At 38.8% G+C, this 21,334-nt stretch overlaps 1 protein-coding gene across 2 annotated transcripts in view; it reads left to right on the top strand.

The window, feature by feature from the left end:
* Positions 1-21,334, top strand: part of kcnab2a (potassium voltage-gated channel subfamily A regulatory beta subunit 2a) — a 124,463-nt gene that overhangs the window by 77,197 nt on the left and 25,932 nt on the right. For both annotated transcript variants that reach the window (XM_077602491.1, XM_077602490.1), the window contains 6 exons: positions 11,127-11,170; positions 13,905-13,942; positions 14,113-14,192; positions 19,614-19,658; positions 20,081-20,125; positions 20,271-20,314. In XM_077602491.1, the coding sequence (XP_077458617.1) occupies positions 11,127-11,170; positions 13,905-13,942; positions 14,113-14,192; positions 19,614-19,658; positions 20,081-20,125; positions 20,271-20,314 (296 nt within the window). The remainder of the gene's footprint in view (positions 1-11,126; positions 11,171-13,904; positions 13,943-14,112; positions 14,193-19,613; positions 19,659-20,080; positions 20,126-20,270; positions 20,315-21,334) is intronic.

Below are 21,334 nucleotides of genomic sequence, written 5' to 3'. Positions count from 1 at the left end.
ATCCTATTATTGGGAATGCCCTGGGTGTTTGCTTTTAAAATGGGAACATTTACTTATTCAAGGACATGTATCTCTTTTTGCTTGCTACTGCTACAAACTGAATTTCCCTAATACGGGATGAATAAAGGTTAATCTAATCTAATTTAACCTATACTACCATTTAACACACGAACAGCTAACATTCATCCGTTTATATGACGAGCAACAGATCCTTACAAAGGTCATGGGGGTTTCTGTGGTTGGTCTATGTAACAACATCTTGAATTGATTGCCAGCCAAACCCAGAGAAAACAGCGAATGTATCATAATTCATTATTTAGATTAATGATCAGTATTGGTATCAGTGCCCTATACGATTATTTTTGGAGTATCGAACAGTATGACCAGAATTTGGTCACAAGATCGGATCCGATCCAGTAGGCGCATGTGTTTTCAATAAAGGTTTGCAGTAGTAAGGACATAAGCTTAAGGAAATGCTAGATATAGTATCTGTAAAGTGCTTTACAGTGGTATCTCCAGATACGAGCTCAATTCGTTCCGGGACTGAGCTCGTATGTCGATTTACTCGTATCTCAAATGAACGTTTACCATAGGAATGAACTAAAAACAAATTAATTTGTTCCATTCATCTGAAAAAAACACCAAAAACAGGATATTGGATTGGAAAAACATTTTTATTTGTTCTAATTCGCCATCTTTTAACAAAGTAACAAATAATAAGTGGTTTAATAGTGCTAAAATTTGTTTAATAGTAATAAAATTAGACGGATTTCGCGGAGGGGAGAGAGAGGGGTGGTGGTGGGGAAAGAGACTTTTTGCACGGCAATGCGCTCGTGACATAACATAAACAAATTTAAATGAACTTGGATTACGATGCAGACACACTCAAAAATAAACTTAATTCTAATTTTGTTGTACATTTTATACCTTTCTCCTCCCAAGTTGGCTCTATTTGCACCGCCTCCACCCTGACTTTCAGATGCAACCTATCGAGGGTTGTTTGCTTTTGTCTTCCCTTCAAAATATTCCCAAAATGATGCAAACAAATCTCCTCACAATAGGATAACACACGACCACTTACCAACGAGAAGTAGTATATACTCCTCTCGTATTAGCGATCGCTCCGCCATTTGCACTGACTAACGGGGAAAAAAACACCCAGTGCTCGTAGAGACATTACACGAGGGAGTTGTGACCAGAAAGACAGTGCCCATGATGTTCTTATGAGCAGACTCTCGCGTCCACTGTATGCTCGTATATCAAAATGTGTCTCAAATCACAAGATAAATATCTGCCCGAAATTTTACTCGTATCTCAAATTGCTCGTATGTCAAAGTATTACTGGTCCTTTGACGTAAGCTTGACTAGTATACATTGAATATGTGCCTCTATGGTCATTATACAATTACAATGACATCTGTAGCTCTATATTGTACCATTTAACATGCAGGGGTGGGCAACACTTACACAAAGAGCCACAGTGGGTGCAGGTTTTCGTTCCAACCTCTCAAGAAGAAACCTTTCCACAAATCATTTATCTTAGAAGTGTAATCTTGGTTCAGCAGAAACCCAATGGTTATACTGTCTGTGCTGGATTGGTTGGAACATAAACCTGCACCCACCGCAGCCCTTGAGCACCAGTTTTCCCATTCCTGTAACAGCTAACATGAATTCGTTCCTGTGCCGAGCAACACATAGTATGGCTTTTGGGGCTATATTGTGCTTTTCGGCTGCTGTAAACGAAACCCCTTGGCAAACATATCCAACTTGAATGCAAACAAAGTTATTTATCATTTACCGGTTATATTTTACCTTATTTTTATTGTTCTAAAAATATCGGCATCTGATTGTTATCGGCAAAACATATCTTGAAAAAATCGGATTGGATCGGAGGACAAAAATTCAGTATAAGGACCTCTAATTTAGATAGCTAGTAGTATTATAGTTGATCTAAGAATCGGGTTGCCGTCGAATCTATGTCCCTTTGGCTTCAATACTATGTGTTGCACCATTCTAGTTCTCATTACCCTATCGTCTATTTAAGTGGATGTTACATAAACCTGAATGGGGGAGGAAGGGCATAACAGCACGAGAGCTGCTGGCAGGCGTTATGTTTTAGCCATCCGTGTGTAGCTACTATGGATAGTTCTCCTCCGCGAGACTCAGTCAACATATTCTTCCGAATGGATGTTTGCTTATTCATCACTCAGTGCTGTCATCACTATTGACTTAAAACTCTTGGCTATTTTTGACCATTCTTACCTAGAAATGCCAAAAATAAATGTGCACTTGCAGCCCGGCAGATGAGTCGTTCACTCTAAAGCAAGGGTGTCAGACTTGGGTTGGTTCGCGGGCCGCGTTGACGTCAACTCGATTTCATGTGGGCCGGACCGTTTTAGATATAATATTTAGATTTTTTTTATGAATGGATTAAAATCCCTGAATATTCAGTTTTTTATAGATCTAAAACAATGTTTATTTTAGCTTTTTTTAATATATATTTTTAGATTTTATAAAACACCGACCCATCCATAAATCACGCTTTATCTATACTCTAATCCTTATAAAGCGTGATGTACGGATGGATGTGTGTGTACTTGGAAACTTGCTGCCGGAAATTCTTCCCCAAATGACGTTTGTAAATGACGTGGAAAGGCGTCTTGGGTCAGCGCGTTCAGCACCATCGTGTCTCGCCGAGTCTTTTCTGTCACGACAGGGGAAAAAAGTTTTTCGGGGAGCAGGAATAGATAAAGCTTGATTTATGGATGGGTGGATGTTTTATGTTACGCTACTTTTGTCCAAACCCTGCATCGTAGAGAGTTGACATTATGGTGGCCAGAAATGGCTGTCGAATCCTAACAGACGAGTGATTGAATTTCTTTACCTTCACTAAGTGTGTAAACTCTTTGAGCATTTGCAAGTATTATCGATGAGTATGCCTGACCTGAAATATGTTAGCTTGCTGCTCTCTTGTGGTGGTTTAAGTTAGTTGCATGAACTACGCAACAGCACCGCTATTGTGTGAGTATTTCGTCATATTTTCACTTTGGTTTACAATGTTTTACCAAAAATAACACCCAAACATTGCTTAAATAGGTCAAATTCGTCAGACTTACGCTCAGCGTAGAAGTGGCCGGCGAAGAGCCACTAAGGCTATGGCAGCTGCTCGGGCTGATGAGACTGAGGAACTGCGTGCTATTTGCATTGGCCGAATGGCTGAATCAGCGACAGCTGCTAGGGCTGTTTTGGTATCCTACTGATGCTTTGGTTTGATTGAATTGAACTGCTGAATTGCTTCTTAAATCATATCTGTACATTTTGCGTGATAGATTTAAAGTGCTGAACTTCTTCTGGAGCATAACTGTACATAATTGTATACACGTTTGCTGTGCTATGTGTGTAACTGAAATTTTCCTTTCTCATCTAATCCATTTTTCAAAACAGATTTTTTTAAATAGAGCAACAATTGTCTTTTGGTTCTAAACAAGCAGGGGGGGGGGGGGGGCGGCAAAGCTTGTCCATGATAAAACCAATAAGAACTTTTCTACATACTGTTTCTATTGGGGCATACAACCTCTACTGACTCCAGAGCTGTAATGACTTGAGATAAGAGCTTAATGCGTTCCTGGACTGAGCTCGTATATCCATTTACTCGCATCTCAAATCAACCTTTCCTATAGAAATTAATTTGTTCCCACCCTTTGAAAAAACACCAAAAGCAGGATATTACAATGGAAAAACATATTTTTATTTGTTCTAATTCACCTTTTACGAAGAGAGTAACTAATAACTAACTATCTAGTGTTTATGATGTTGAATACTAAAAAGAAACATTATTCAGTACAATGCAGAGTGCAGGAGGGGAGAGAGAGAGAGACTTTTTGCATGGCAACGTGATCGTAATATAACATAAACAAATTTAAATGAACTTGGATTACGATACAAGTTTAATCTAACATAAAACTAAACTTACCGTAATTACTCGAATATAACACGCAGGTTTTTAATATTTAATTATAATTAATTCCAATAGTTGGGGGTGCGTGTTATAATCAAGAACTAAAATAAATTACAAATTTTCGATCGAAAAAAGCATTGTCAAACTCACTTTGACGCACGGATTTTACGTCATCTCGTACAGCTGACGCACGGATTTTACGTCATCTCCTAAAGCCGACGCATGGATTTTACGTCATCTCGTAATTTCGATCGAAAATCGGAAAGCCGAGACCACCACTCCCCCCCTCTAGCCTCCTACTCGTCTCAGTTCACCCTCTCTCAGTTCAGTGTTATAATCAATAACTAAAATAAATTACAAATTTTCGATCGAAAAAAGCATTGTCAAACTCACTTTGACGCACGGATTTTACGTCATCTCGTAAAGACGGCGCACGGATTTTACGTCATCTCGTAATTTCGATCGAAAATCGGAAAGCCGAGACCACCACTCCCCCCCTCTAGCCTCCTACTCGTCTCAGTTCACCCTCTCTCAGTTCAGTGTTATAATCAATAACTAAAATAAATTACAAATTTTCGATCGAAAAAAGCATTGTCAAACTCACTTTGACGCACGGATTTTACGTCATCTCGTAAAGACAATCGGATGATGTGTTGTGGGAGGAAGAGGAAGTGGATGAAGGAAGCGTGTACGTTGATAGGATTCTCAACGAAGAGATGTATGAGAGGACAGACAAAGAGAGAGAGGAACTCTTCATTTGAAGGATTCTAATGAATAAATTTGTTTGAACAAAACAATCGTGAAACGAAGAAAAAAAGGTAAGATTTCTGATTTTCGTCAGCGGGAAATTTTAGGTGAGCACTATATTCGAGTACTGCGTTTTTCCAGATTTTTTTGGCCCAAAATGACCTGCGTGTTATTTTCGAGTGCGCGTTATATTCGAGTAATTACGGTAGTTCAAATTTTGCTTTATTTTTTTTTTAAACTTCTCCCGGGGTTTGCTCTTTTTGCCTTGCCTCCACCCTGACTTTCAGGCAGAGTTTTTAAAAGGAACCTATTGAGGGTTGTTTGCTTTTGTCTTCCTTTCAAAATATTCCAAAAATGATGCACACAAATGTCCTCACAATAGGACAATGCACAACCACTTGCCAACTTGTCCGGGGGCTTGCTCCTCTCGTATTAGCGAGCCAGCTCCGTCATGCGTACACCACTCATGTATTTAGATTATTTTGTGCTTAAAATCGATAGTCATATGCCTTTTCTTTGCACAACTCTTCATTCTACCTGCTGGCTTTGGACCCATTGTCGTTCCCTTTATTCTGCACTGACTAACAGCAAAAAAACATTGATAAAAGGCAATGCTCCGCCCATTGTTTGAAGGTATCTTTACATGAGGCAGTTGCGGCGAGAAAGACAGTGCCATGTTGTTCTCATAAGCAGCCTCTCAAGTCTTGGCCACCTGGCTGTCTCGTGTGCTCGTATCTCAAAAATTGTGTCATATCTCAAGGCAAATTTTTACTCTGAATTTTACTCGTATCTCAAATTCTTCGTATGTCGGGGCACTCGTGTGTCTCTTGTGACGTCATTATTATTATTATTTTTTTTTAAGAAAGATCATGGCATTGTTACATATAAATATTTTTCCCCATCATTTCAAAAGTCATGAATCTGTGTGAGTCTTGATCCTTTATTTTTTAATACTGATTAACGAATATTCTTACCATTTCTGTTGGTGTTTAAAAACCCATGAAAGTGCGCCTTTCAAACAAGTGTGTTGTCTAACCTACTACAGTTATTAGATGACTATTAAACGAGGTATTTGTAGTTTTACTTGACACTAATATACGGCATAGCAGGAGAATAAAGTTTTATTTGCAAAAACAATGCAATATTTTGCTGACAGCTCCGTGTAGTCTTTTATTCTACTTTTCTCTATATTGCAATTGCTCCCAGTCTCCCCTGGAATGGAATTGGTCTCTATGATTTGGCCAAAGTAACTTCACAAGGTTGTAGTTTCCCTGTTGTTGTATTTGTTTGTCAGTAATAAAGTATGCTTCCTCTACAGTCTATGTTCTGATCATCAAATTTGTCCAAAGTGCTTCTTTTTGTATCACTGTCCTACCAGCACTGTTTCCTTCATTATCGAAGAGTCCTCAAGAGCAATGACTTTACTGTTGTGATTCACTTCTGCTGAGGCTCAGCAGGAACCTGAGCCTCATATGCTTATGTCAGGGGCCATGCCAGGGAGTCTGTTAGCGGTCACCCGAGAATAAGTATATGAATGCCATAATGTGCTGACAATAGGACAGCCTTGGCTTTGTTACACAAGCTTTAAATTAGTTTACAATGCGCTTGAAAATAGTTGAGTTTTAAGACAGTAATACCTTGACATACGAGCAATTTGAGATACGAGCATACAGCCGACGCGCGAGGCTGCTGTCTTTCCCCGCAACTCCCTTGTGTAAATTTCTCTACGAGCACTGGCGGTTTTTTTCTCTGTTTTTTTTTTCAGAGGGTTGGAACAAATTGATTGTTTTTAGTTCATTTCTATGGGAAACGTTGATTTGAGATACGAGTAAATCGACATACGAGCTCAGTCCCGGAACGCATTAAGCTCTTATCTCAAGGTACCACTGTACTTCTTTTTCAAGGTTTCGGAATTGTTTGTAATTGCCTCCAGCAAATTATTTAAGAGTTTGTACTTCCACCCCTCCCAGTTCAATTGGATTGCACATGCTGTCATCCCTTCAAAAGTTGCGACTTCAGTCTATTGTGGTATTTTTCAAAAGTATCCAAATCCCAAAATATTCACAAATATTTCAAAATTTGCGCTGAAACTCTTAAGCGCTGTAGCCTCCTTGAAGAAGGACGGCCAGTCGAATTAGAAGAATGCCATTAATGATGAGAAAGAAAAGAACATAATTTCAAGATGGAAAAATTTGTGGCTGAAAAAAAAATCACTAATGATTATGAGGAATTTACACCTGAGGAGGTTCATCATTCAGTCATAGATAATGCCGTGAAGCTCACTAGGCTAGCTATGCCTCTCAGACATGACATTGAGCTGAAACATGACTTTGCACTGCCATTCCTTCCAGTTCAAATGGATTGCACATATTGGCGACCATAGTAGTGAATAAATTAACCTGAAATCCCACATACTCTGACCAGCATCACTCTTCCCCTCCTGTGTGCAATGCTCGGCCGCATTGTCTTGCGTTATGGCATTTCGTCTTTGTCACCTTGCAGTTTTGCTCATGTCAAGTCTGAATTATGCGCACATAAGCCGTAACCTGGATGCAGTCATATTTTTTTAGGGATAAATACGGCTTATATGCAAGAAAACACGATATATTAACATGACTAAAATTGTACATGATGATCATGAGTGTAATTCTAATTATATTTCAAAGAGAAATCCTTATTTATATCTTCCTTATTTATTTAATTTCATTACATGCACATGTACACTCAGGGCAAAATTTCAAAATTGAAAAAATCAGATTCTTAGCTTTACATGTACAGATCTTGGCTACTAATCTTGCTCATGATGTGCCTCGACTGCGTTCCTGTTGGCATAAGGGTACAAACTCTTGATCACTGCCTGGTGCTTTAATGTTACTCTGCATTATTATAGCTTCACAAAAGGCACATATACAGACACCATTGTGCCCCCTTCTACTACTGTTTCACATCCACTGTATTTCCACTCAACCCTGGTAAAATAGATACACAGTTGTAGATCTCCTCCCCCACAATCATTTTAACTCCCTCACATGTTACATCATCACTTTTCAAATGTTTATTTTCATCATATATATATATATATATATATATATATATATATATATATATATATATATATACACCAAAAATAACACCCAAACATTGCTTAAATAGGTCATATATATATATATATATATATATATATATATATATATATATATATATATATATATATGTAAATATCTCAGTGGCGGGCCGTCAGTATCTGAATCATATATTATATTTTGTCCATCAATACTTATTAAATAATTCCAAGTTGTCTGTTAGCTTCCTTTCATTGCTTTTCCCCCTGGTTGCACTGCTTCCAGATGTGTGTTTTCATATCGAAGCATTTAACCAATCACATTCCAGGCATTATTTGTTGCCAGGGTCAGAAATCTGCCTCAAGGCCTTCACAATCAGTTCTGCAGGCTCTGCTGCATTAAACAACGTTGATAAGATTGTTGCTTTAACAATCAGATTTCGAGTTGGCAACACCACAATGCCTTGTCGCAGGCGTAGGGATACGTCATTGCCTTGTCGCAGGCGTAGGGATACGTCATCGCTTTCACCAACTATGATTGGCTAGTGATAGAGTGGACTAGCCAGAGCTACCAAACTGTATCTGGAGCTAGCTGCACAAGCAAATATATTGTTGTGTTGATTTAAAGCCATTTTCAAGACGGACTATGCCAGAAATACGACAGGAAAGGCTCGACTTTCAGCATTAGCTTTGATGCCGATAGAAAAGAAGGAAGAAAGGAGGATGGATATTGTGTACAGTTAAAAATGATTTTTGGTGAGTAAAATATGGCTTTATTCCTAAATAATATTTCAATTGTGGGCCCGGTTCTGATTTCTGAAAAGCTCCAGTGTTTGTATTTAATCACGGAATGCTGCTAGGAAGTGGATTTTACCCCATTTTAGTCCAATTTTTGCCGTTTTGCCATTGACGTCCATCGCTGTCTTTTCCCGGGGAAATCATCCCCCGGCCCGGTTGTAATGTCTGAAAAGCAAAGGGTGGGGGGGTGAATTGGGTGGGTGGGGTGGTTGGGTGGGTCGGTATATATACGTATATATATATATATATATGTATATATATATATGTATATATACGTATATATACGTCTATGTATATATCTATATATATATACACGTATATATGTGTATATGTATATATATATATGTATATATATATGTATGTATATATACATATATATGTATGTATATATATATACGTACCGTATTTTCACGCCTATAAGGCGCGCATAAAAGTAAAAAAATTTCTCCAAAATAGACAGGGCGCCTTATAATGCAGAGCGCCCTTTGTGAGCGCCGCCGCTCGTAACTTTGATTTGAAAGCCCGGTTGATGCCGATGTCCAGCGGCTGTAATTCTTTGGTCAAGCCTCCGGGAATGACGGCAAGCTCTGAGTTCATTTTCATGATCTGGTTTTTAACCGTTGCTGTGAGATGGCTCGCCGTCTGTTTTGATTTGCGACTCCATGCGTGCTCATCTCACAGCAACGGTTAAAAACCAGATCATGAAAATTAACTCAGAGCTTGCCGTCATTCCCGGAGGCTTGACCAAAGAATTACAGCCGCTGGACATCGGCATCAACCGGGCTTTCAAATCAAAGTTACGAGCGGCCTGGGAGCAGTGGATGATCGCTGGCGAACAGAGCTTCACGAAAAGTGGCAGGCAGCGCCGGGCTTCTTACGCTACGATTTGTCAATGGATCGTTGCCGCCTGGGCGAATGTGTCTGCTTGCACGGTTGTTCGAGCTTTTGCCAAAGCCAGCATAATTTCTAAGGAGCCACATGGAAATTACGGTGACTCTGACAACGGAGAGGGGGGGCGGCTATTTGGAAGGCTCGTTCGGGCAATTGTTTAATTCTGACACAGAAGATGAGGAGTTTGAGGGATTTGAAGGTGATGATGACTTGAGTACATTGTAAAATGTCCAAATAAAGCACTGCCGAACTCAGTTTTGCTTCCGTTGCCTTTTTAAAGCGTGTTTTTAGCGTTTGGGTGTAGCGCCCAAGAACTATATTTCCCAGCAGTCACTGCGCACCGGAACCCGGAAATAAGCTGCTTCCGGTAGCCAGCGCTATTGCGTATCGATGTTAATCCATATATAATATATATGCGTCTAATGAAATAGTGCGTGCTTTGTGTGTCTAAAATACAGAAATAGCACTCGTTACTGACACTGCGGCGTAAAAAACGATGCGCCAAATCGGCGTGAAAATACGGTATATATACGTATATATATATATACACATATACGTATATATATGTACCGTATTTTCACGACTATAAGGCGCACTTAAAAGTCTTAAATTTTCTCTAAAATAGACAGGGCGCCTTATAATCCAGTGCGCTTTATAATCCAGTGCGCCTTATAATCCAGTGCCCCTTATAATCCAGTGCGCCTTATATATGGACCAAAACTAAAATTGTTATCACGATAAAATAAATCAGTCGATCGGGTATACCATCTTCTACAGGTCTCGCAATTACGGTAAGCAGCCTGGGACTTCATTTTCCCGCGTGCGCGATTCATGCTGGGATATGTAGTTATTTTGTCAATACACCCAGTATGACGGCAAGCACACTAATTTGGTGCTCGCCGTCATTCCGGCTGGATTGACAAAAGAACTCCAGCCGCTAGATTGGCGTAAACAGCATTCAAAGATAGACTGCGAACTATATATATATATATATATCTAGCGGCTGGAGTTCTTTTGTCAAGGCGGTGCTCCATATAGTCGTGAAAATACGGTATATATGCATAACATAACCCCAGCCTCTACTGTAGACCCGTATAATGTGGTGCGGTAGACCAGTGTGATGCGGAGCTGTGCGCCTTTAGATGCGGTGTGTCTTGTATGTGTGTCAAATATAGAAATAGCACTCGTTACTGACACTGCGCCTTTAAATGCGGTGCTCCATATAGTCGTGAAAATACGGTGTATATATATACATACATACACTACGCATATTGTATTACACTGAATAGCAAATATACTGTACTAAACCACATGCCCGTTAGGACACATGAAGCTGAAGTTTAAAAGAGTAGTTTGTATGAAGAGAGATAGTTTTAGCCTTCATGGAGTCCGTCAAGGTTAAACATTACTGTAAGCATGAACCATCTGTGTCTATAGAAATTTCTTTGGAAGCCTGGGTAGGCAGGGTGCTTGTCATAAATCTGTTTCACATTTACACCTCCCTATCAACTTTGCCTCCAAATTTATGCTATGGTGTCATTGACTATAATCTAAGAAAAGTTCTTCTTAGAGTACTAAATACACAAACTGCATTTGTTTATTTTGTATTCATATGTTAAAATAACTAAAAAAATAAATAAATCATTATCATCTTGTGTTGTATCTTGACAGAAACCTTGGGAAGTCGGGTCTGCGCGTGTCCTGCCTTGGATTAGGTAAGAGCCACACCTTAAAAGAGGGGTTGCGGTGACCAGGAAGCATTGTTATAAGTTATAATTGGAGTTATAATGGGACCTCTGGGAACTCCTTTTTCCTCAAGTGCCCACAAAACGTGGTTATTACCTAGAACGACTCCAATGGATAGCTGTAAAAAGTTCAAAGAGGATTTCCATAAATTAATGGAATTTTACTGTCTATTAGTCAACGTTGTCTATTTCCAGAAAGTTCAAAGCAAAAATATTTTTATGTTGAAATTAGAGCTGAGTGATAAAACAATAACAATAATTATGTGAAATATTTTTGTCAACAATAATAATAAAAACTTTTGATTAAAATTCAATAATTGTAAACTGCAATTACACCTCCCAACCACCACGGAGAACGGGGGCGCATTTGCGAGATAACCGCTGGTTCCAGACCAACGCTCAGGAGAAGGGGAAATGTGTTTTTAGCATGTTAGCAATAGAGGCTAACACGGAGCATGAACGCAGAAGGACAATAACAACGGCAAAATGAGCAAATATGAGATGCAGGACAACACCGATCCAATCCCCTAAAAGATCCAAGTGAATTCTCCCTGGCGTTTTCTTACCTTTTTTTAAGGCCTCGTAAATACATGTGCAAAGTGCAGCCTTTTTGAAAATGTCCTTAACCCAATGTCCTCATTCGAGGACAGCCTGGAATGTTTTTCTTACTTGATATCAAGGTGTTTCCCCATTCTATATAAATGAAATCGTTGCAAAACGTTGCCAAAATCTAAAACTTGTTATCTTGGGTAAAAATGGGTTAAGTTCATCCCAACTTTTACATTTTTTAAATCTTTTTTTTTGTAAATGGTAAGTAATGGCGGTAAATTTTGTTTCTTTTTGTGAGGCTGAAATTTGTCTGATTGCCAAAGGTGATGATGTTCAGTTGATTATTTTATTTATTTCATATTGCACAGCAACTCTTGGTTAGAAGGCAAATTTATAAAAATAAAGACAACTGTTAAATTTCCTGCAGGTTTTATTGTTTACTTTTCATAGTGTAGGGAGGGAGATGTCTTATTTTTATTACACAAACAAAAATACTTTTTAAAATAAATCAATTTATATTCTCTTTTCTTATAAAGTAAGTTTGTGTGTATGTATGTGTCATCATTTACCTTCAACCTGCAAAATGAACTAAAGATGAAAATTAGCCCTCGGCTACAATCTTGCATATTTACATATATATATATGTTCATTAACATGAATATGACTACAGTCATTACTCTATTTACGAATGCCTCTAGGTACAAAATTTTCAGGTTACAAAAGCTTTCACTCCTATGTACTTTTGACTCCTGTTCGTCCTCACGGAGTTTTGACTGCATTTTTTGTTGAATTGTTCCAAATGTGGATAAATTAGCTGCTTGTGTTTTTATCATCATGCCTCCCAAGAAGCGGCACGGTGGCGTGAGTGGTTAGCACTTTGGCCTCACACCTTCTTGGCTTTTTTGATGCTCTACTGACAAGATGAAATGCAAGTGGAATGCAAGGAATTCGACACTCCACCACATACCTGGAGCCTGTAGTGGAACACACAAGCAGGCCCTCAGCAGAATTTGACACTTTTGCTTCATTCTTTCTATCTCCTGTTTTTTTGTGTCTTTAACTTTTTTATGGATTTACCGTAATTACTCGAATATAACACGCATATTTTTGCTATATAATTAATTCCAATAGTTCGGGGTGCGTGTTATAATCAATAACTAAAATAAATTACAAATTTTCGATCGAAAAAAGCATTGTCAAACTCACTTTGACGCACGGACATTGTGCAATTTCCAACTTTGAATTCAAAATACACGCATATTAAAGATCGTCAAGCCTCACAAACATCACAATCCTGCATTAATAAGCTGGAAAGTAGAATACTACATTGTAGTGTAGTACGTACTTGTATTTAGAAATATGTCCAGCGTGGGGCAGTACATTCCCTTGTTACATGTGATAGTCTTTTCCATTGTGCATATCTTCAAATCATTTATTTATTCAATTTGTATGTTCCTTTTCTTGTTTGAGAATGACAATAGATATTTGAATTAAAACATGGTATTGTCAATTGAAATGTAGTCAATGTTCAAGGAAGTCTAAAAGGTATTGCAACATAACATGTCTACATGATATGTTTGTCCACTCTGTGTATCATCTATTGCCCTAAAATTCAAGCGCATAACTCGACCAACTGCACGACACGCGACACGCTCGTACCTGAAGATTTCTCTATCCGGTTTTGAACAAAACAATCGTGAAACGAAGAAAAAAAGGTAAGATTATCTGATTTTCGTCAGCGGGAAATTTTAGGTGCGCACTATATTCGAGTACTGCGTTTTTCCAGATTTTTTTGGCCCAAAATTACCTGCGTGTTATTTTCGAGTGCGCGTTATATTCGAGTAATTACGGTAATGTGTAATGTTTGGATCATTTCATTTTTCTTAAGGGGGTTTTGCTGATTGAGGTACTTTGACTTTTTAATTGTGCGGTACACATAAAATTTTCCTTGCCTTGCCTTGACTAAATGAAGGACCTTAACAGATCCCATTTTGCCTCTGACCTGATTCCAAGCTGATCAGGAGGAAAAGAAATGACTCCTCACAAACCCCGTACCTCAGAATAATAAAAAAAACAAATAATATTTTTGAGACGTGCGCTCAAATTCGTGTACCTTTCTTTTCACTTTATATGTTCTTTCCTTGTATATGAACAGGAACATGGGTGACGTTTGGCGGGCAGATAACGGATGAGGTGAGTTAATTACTTATGAAGACATCATATACTATAAGGTAATGTGATGTGCCTTGCACATAGGCACAACCTTCTTTTAAGCAAAAAAAGATGTATTTGTGAACTTTCAGTGATCTTTCATCCCGGTTGTCCTGCGCTCTTTACGCCTGCCTGCTTTACTTTCTCAACAGATGGCAGAGCAGCTGATGACTCTGGCGTATGAAAATGGCATCAATCTGTTTGACACCGCCGAGGTCTATGCTGCTGGGAAGTGAGTGTGTACTTTGACGTTCTTTTAAAAGCCGTGTGATTAAATCGGCGAGTCAGGATTGCAGGCCGATCAAAAAGTGGCCTTGATCTCAGTGATTCAGGACATGGTTATTAAAATAAAAAATAAAGATTTAATTCCCCTGTTATTCTTACCGTTGCTTCAAAGATGCAGAGACTCGCCAAAAATAAAAGTGAATAAAGCATTACTAATTGACATGAATGCAAGGGGATTTGTTTATCCTGCAGTGCAAACCTATGAATAAATTCCCACTGTCATTGTCAGCCGTATTCGTGGTGCATAAAATAATTCAGAAATGACCTCAATGTGACTAACCTAGTTGTTACAGAAATATTATTAAGGCTACAATCTAAACTCCAAATCAGTTATGGCATACATATATTAATAACTAAGAATTTTGTCCTCTTGTGGTCCAGCACCCCCCGCCACCCTAATGAGGATAAAGCGGTTCAGAAAATGAGATGAGAGAGATAGTTACTTTTATAATTGAGTAACTAGTAACGTTATTTGAATTGAATTGAATGCCTTTATTGTCTACACCTGTGTGGGAGTGGTTAGCCTTCCTATTTTACTCTTCTTTGCCAGTGCATCACTTTCTCAACCAGCTGAGCCACGACAATCTTTCTTGCCTTCTAGTGTAACGATAGTAACGATAACTATAACTCTTTACTTTTCAAAAGTAAATTAAACAGCACTGTATGTTCCTTCTTTAATGCAGTCTCAATGATTGCCATTTCCAAACGCTGTTTATTTCTAAATCTGTATTTATTTTTTATGTTCACAAGAATCGTCTACGTTGAATACAGAACCTAATGACAAGACGTATTTTTGGCTATTTTCAGCCATCACATCATTGTTAACCTCCATAAAATAAGCCCTTGTTTTTACACCTACAAAAAATGTGCCAGTGTTTGCTACACAGCTGAGTATGTGGTGTTGCACAGGTGTTAATCCTGACAGCTTCCACTCGAAAAAGCAGCATGGTAGAGATTATGTTGCGCACATCACACACTAAGCGCGCAAAGAATTGCCTTGAGTTGTGGAATTTGTTCGTTACATTGTGTTTCGCTTTTAAATTTCCTTAGATGAAACAAAAAAAAAAACATTCTCCACCAATTGCATGGTGTTTGTTTCTCTGGAATATGATTTAGTATGCATTCATCATTAATTCATCTACCGTACCACGCATCCTTGTAAGGGTTGCTGCAGTTGCCGGAGCCTATTCCAGCGGATTTTGGGCGAAAGATAGACCACACCCTAAATTGGTCGCCAGTCAGCCATAGGCCACAGAGAGAGACAAACAACCATTCGCGCTCAGAATCATACTCCTCCAGCGGGAATGAACCCCGCGCCTGCCTGCACCAAAGTCAGCCAAGTAAACCAGTACACCATCGAGTGGCCTATAGTGAGCATAATAACACAAATAATAAACAACCATTTTGCTCAACCTGGTCGTGATGCTGTTATTCGCAAAGACAGCCTTTATTTTTATTTGCTTCATATGTGGGCGGCCCGGCAATTGAGTGGTTAGCGCGTCGGCTTCAGAGGGGGAGACCTGGGTTCAAATCCAGGTCGGTCCACCTGTGTGGAGTTTGCATGTTCTCCCTCGGGCTGCGTGGGTTTTCTCCGGGTACTCCAGTTTCCTCCCACATTCCAAAGACATGCATGGTAGGCTGATTAGACACTCTAAATTGCCCCTTGGTATGAGTGTGGATTGTTTGTCTCCTTGTGCCCTGCGATTGGCTGGCCACCAATTCAGGGTGTTCCCCCGCCTCTGGTCTGAAGTCAGCTGGGATAGGCTCCAGCACCTCCCGCGACGCTAGTGAGGATAAAGCGGTTCAGAAAATGAAATGAGATGAGATGAGCTTCAGATGGTTCATAATTGCACAATATTGTGTGCTGAGCGTGTGACAACTTCGATTGCAATTACAGAAAATTAGCTATTATTTGATACATTTTTTTTTATATTTGCATGCAATCAGGATGTCATGAATAAAAACCTAATGATATTGCAATGAAGGACTTTACCTTATGTTTGGACCTTACAAATAGGTTATTTTAGGGAAGGAGGAAAGGGTTGTATTGCATATACATTACCAGATGCGTACATATCATACATGCTTTTTACTTACACAAGCAGGGTCAGACAGTGAGGTGTCTGTTGTATTGTCTCTGCTCACATTCATTACCACAGTAATATACAATGTTGTATAGTCTCAAGGGCTGCTAGTACTGCTAATTGACAAAAAAGTATACTTTTGCGTCAATGCCTATTTTTTTCCAAAGGTACATTCAATTACTATTTAATTAATATTGAAATGTAAAACTGAAACAGAGTCCGTAGAATGTTGGTCATTTGGTTTGATTGGATTTTGAGCTAATTAATTGTATTTCCATTGGCAACAATGGAAAAACTACTAATCTGACATATGATGCTTTAAAAATATAATGGCTATTTTGTCATATCAGCCACGTGTGATTTTTTTTCTTTGGAAAGACTGTTCATGATGTTAAAATAGATGCAAATAATGAAAGTCAAACAGGTACAGTGTTTCTGCAGACAGCAGATTTACTGCTGCTGCTTCCTGGTGCTACACACATTACATTTTGGCAAGACTGCTTTAAACCATTAAGATGACCACAAAATCACAAGAAAAAATTGGAATGTCTTTTGGCCCATTCCCCAAAATAAGTGAAGAAAAAAAAGAGCTCATGATATCTTTTTTCCTATTTTACTTGTTTATTGTTATTTGTATTTGTTTTTATCAATAAGAACAATATTAGTATCAATTCTACGAATACTACTAAAATGTATAATATATTAAATGTTCTAATATTCCTGCGATGAAGTGTTTCAGAAAATGAATTAATTAATCTTTTAACACCTATTATACATTAAAAATGTATCATTGTCATACATTAAGCAGCATATTTATAATATTAATATCAGTATTTACATATGTATCTGACCGGACACAAAATTGAGTCCCAGTTATCCATTTTTGAAAATGGTAATGATATGTCCTAAAAGAGAATAACATCAGCATCCATACCATTTCATTGACATAACTGCCTCAACAAATCAAAATAAGACGCTTAGTTCATTATTTGATTGTTGTCTTTTTCTCGGAAATAAGTAAAACAATGAATTATTATTATTATTATTATTATTTTTAAATGTGCCCTTACAGGCGTTAGTAATCCAATCCATTTTGATCAATAAGAATAGATTTGACGTTTACTGCTGCCAATGGCAACCAATGAATATCCTGTAACTGTCTTTCCATTGAATGCAGCAAATTGCACACATTTCACTTTGTTTGCAAGGGTGTGCTTGCTACTGAAATAATACAGTGAGTTTACAATATTTATGTTGCAAGAGCATATAGATCAGGGGTGGGGAACACACAAATGAATGCGGCTCTTTGCTTTTTATCATATTTTGTTTATACAGTGGTACCTCGAGATACGAGCTTAATCCGTTCCGGAACTGAGCTCGTATGACGAGATTCTCGTAACTCGAGCGGACGTTTTCCATTGAAATGAATGGAAAACAAATTAATTCGTTCCAGCCCTTTGAAAAAACACCAAAAACAGGATATTGGATTGGAAAAAAATGTTTTATTTCTTCTAATTCGCCATCTATTAACAAAGTAACACATAACTAGTCGTTTAATAGTAATAAAATGTGTTTAATCTAACTAAAATTGGGCAGATTTCGCCGACGGGAGACAGAGACGTTTGGGGGGGGGTCGTATTTTTTTCCACGACAACGCACTCGTAAACGGAACAAACAAATTTAAATTAACTTGGATTAATATATACAGACACTCAAACATACGTTTAATGTAACTTTACACAAATCTGAATTCTAATTTTGTTGTAATCTTTTGTTACCTTCGTTTTCCGGGTTGGCGGTTTGCCACGCCTCCACCCTCACGTACGCTATCGATGGACTGTTTGCTGTTGTATTGCCTTCAAAATATTCCCAAAATGATGCACACAAATGTCCTCACAATAGGATAACGCACGACCACTTGCCAATGAGAAATAGTCTTTAAAGAACGATCGCGGGAGCTTCTTTCCTTAGAAAGAATAACAGGAAATACAATAGTTGAGCTTACCCAAGTATTGATTGTGGGTAATGAAGTTTTATTAAAAAATAAAATAAATAAAAAATAAAATAAATTCTGAGTAAGGTTGCCATTGCCTATGGGTGTTGTGTGCACGAGTATACTTCATTACCCAGAAAGCCCTCTTTTTGCCCGCGCATGCGCGTTGTGCGTTTCCTGGTCTTAGGAGAAACTCGTCTGAATTAATCGTTCCGTGCTCGTAGATATTGTTATACACAAAAGATATGCAAAAAAGACCTGGCTTGGTCGCATCACGAAATTTTGATCGCATGACGGGCGAATTATTCGATCGAAATTTCGGCCGTGAGACGAGAATTTTGTATGACGAGCGGTCGTATGACGAGGTACCACTGTACTGTGGTTCTTTGCTTAGTTTCATGTTCCTCTTATTTTTATTCTCTCTTAAAACACTCAAATTAATCAGGGCCCATTAAAAACAAACATTAATTTATATTTGAAAAATAATTTGACAATTTGGATTTTTTATGGAACCGCCTCGTGGTGTAGAGGTTCACTTGCCTGACTTCGGTGCGGGCAGGCGCGGGCCAAATTCCCGCTGGTGGTGGTATGTTTGTGAGTGTGTACGGTCGTTTGTCTCTCTCTCTCCCTCTATGTGCCCCATGGCTAACTGGCGACCAGTCCAGGGTGTTGTCTGCCTTACGGCCAAAGTCAGCTGGGTTAGGCTCCAGCAACCCCCGCAACCCTTTGGAGGATGCGCGGTACGGAAAATGAATGAATGAATGAATGGATATTTTTATGCTGCTTCTGACGTAAGCTGTAGCTCTTTGACTCTCACAGTTCAAAATTTTTGCTCTTTGTATTTGACTTGTTCGCCACGCCTGATATGAATTGAATATTCAATTGTCCTTTCATTGCCGTCAAATCAAGGTATCACTGTTTATATGTTTACAAATCATAATCCAAATTGCTGAAAATGGCTTCCTCTCTAAATAATTGGCAAAGTATGACAAAATGTACAGCAATCTACTGATTTTCACTATAGAAATTTTACTAGATCGTTTTTTCAACACATGCAACATTTCATATCATTCATGTGTGTCTCGATTGATGTTGGTCACTGGTGTATGTTTTTTTTCTAATAGTGTATCTCATGGCTTAATAATCAGCATGCTCCTATTTGACTTGAATTGAATGCTTTTATTGTCATTATATTTTTGCTATTCACTATTTATGCACATCAGCATGATCCCTTTCATTATATGGCTAAAGGGGTTTGCAGGTTAATTCAAGCCATATTTGTGTTTGGCAGGGCTGAAGTGGTGCTGGGGAACATCATAAAAAAGAAAGGATGGAGGTAGGAGATGTACTTTCATTCTTTTTCTTTCATTTCCGTCTCACCAGCTGATCTATAATCTTGTCATCTGTGCTCGCAAATATTGGAAACATATAGTGTTTTGTGAGCTGGAACCATAAGGTAGAACCATGAAAGATAAATGTGACATGCCTACACGGCTCCGTGCCTCCTTTAAAGCCATTGACTAATACACCGACTTGGAGGGGCCTCATCTTCTGCTCTGTACGCCGGGCCTGACACTAATACAGCTTTGTTAATTTATACACGCCTCCAACTCTGGGTGCTGGTTAAGTTCCGATACTGTGGGTGCCTGTGACACTCAAAGGATGATGTAGAGGAGAGCAGAAGTTTCTGTCCACCTGTAACAACTGCACACTCACAGGCACGCTGTGACACATGCACTTCATTTCTCTATTTTCTAGACGCTCCAGTCTGGTGATAACCACAAAGATCTTTTGGGGAGGAAAGTAAGTCAAGATAGCATCTTTAATTTGTCATAGATGCACCCACATAGTGAGAGAAGACATCATTCACATTACTGTTTTTCACTGTTAGTTCACATGACAACTAGACCATTGTTTTGTTTTTACGTTCTCATTGTATCTGTTCCAGGGCAGAGACTGAAAGAGGTTTATCTCGAAAACATATTATCGAAGGTGAGTGCAGTAATCCCTCTAATTCTATGGATAATGTAGACCAGATATGGTCTACATGGTCTACATTATCGACATAATCGAAAAACCGCGAAGTAGGATTACCCCTAATATTACTACTACCATACGATATGTTTTTGCACCTATACAAAAATAGAAGCACAATTATAAAAAAGTGTTTATGAAATGTTACAGTTATAGGCATATGAAAAGACTGTAATGTATTAGTATCTAAATATAATCTATGAATTTTAATTTTTTTAAGTAATTTAAGTACTGTACTCCCAGTGCAAATAGCTCCTCTCCGCTTGATTTAAAAAAAAAAAACTGTTATGGTCGTGGGCGCAGGACCCCAAACCAGGCATGAGGACAACTCTGATTGTAGTGGTTTCAGTTTATTAAAAATGTACCAGGGCAGGGCGAAGGTATGAGAGAACCAGTGTAGGCAGGTCGGTGAATGTGGCGTGCATGTCGATAGCCGAAAGGGATCCAAAACGAAGGTACAGGGTGCGTGGTTGTGATCGTAATCGTGGTCCTAGGGCAAAACAAGAGGTCGAAGATCAGAAAAGACAAAGCAAGGAGGTAACGCGATAATGTACTTTACACTGAACTGATAAAGAAGATCCAGCGACGTGGTCAAGCTATGGGTGGCTTAAATAGCTCCCTGGTGTCTGATGAGCCGCACCTGCCATTGCTTAGCCCATCAGGTGTTAGACCTGTGATTGGATGAGAGGAGCAACCACCCACCTGTCTGGTCCTGACAAAAACAGGCTATTGGGAGCTTTAGTCCAAGTCCTCTTTGTCAGAATCGAGAGGCATTGGATCAGGGGCAGCAGGAGGAGCTTTTGCGAGCGCTTTTCAGCGCACAAGGAAGATGGTGATGGGGAGTTGTGACCGCTGTTTCTCTTTTTGTACAAATATGCTTTTATACAAGGACATCACATCTCAAGACAATTGCCAAATTCAATGGCTCCACCATGTCGTCATCAATCTCCGTTGTTGCAAACTGCGTGCTATATTGAA

The sequence above is a fragment of the Stigmatopora argus genome, chromosome 6 (genome assembly GCF_051989625.1).
Source record: "Stigmatopora argus isolate UIUO_Sarg chromosome 6, RoL_Sarg_1.0, whole genome shotgun sequence".
Taxonomy (NCBI): Eukaryota; Metazoa; Chordata; class Actinopteri; order Syngnathiformes; family Syngnathidae; genus Stigmatopora; species Stigmatopora argus.
The sequence above is the reverse complement of the archived record's forward strand: the minus strand, read 5'-3'. Positions and strand labels throughout refer to the sequence as shown.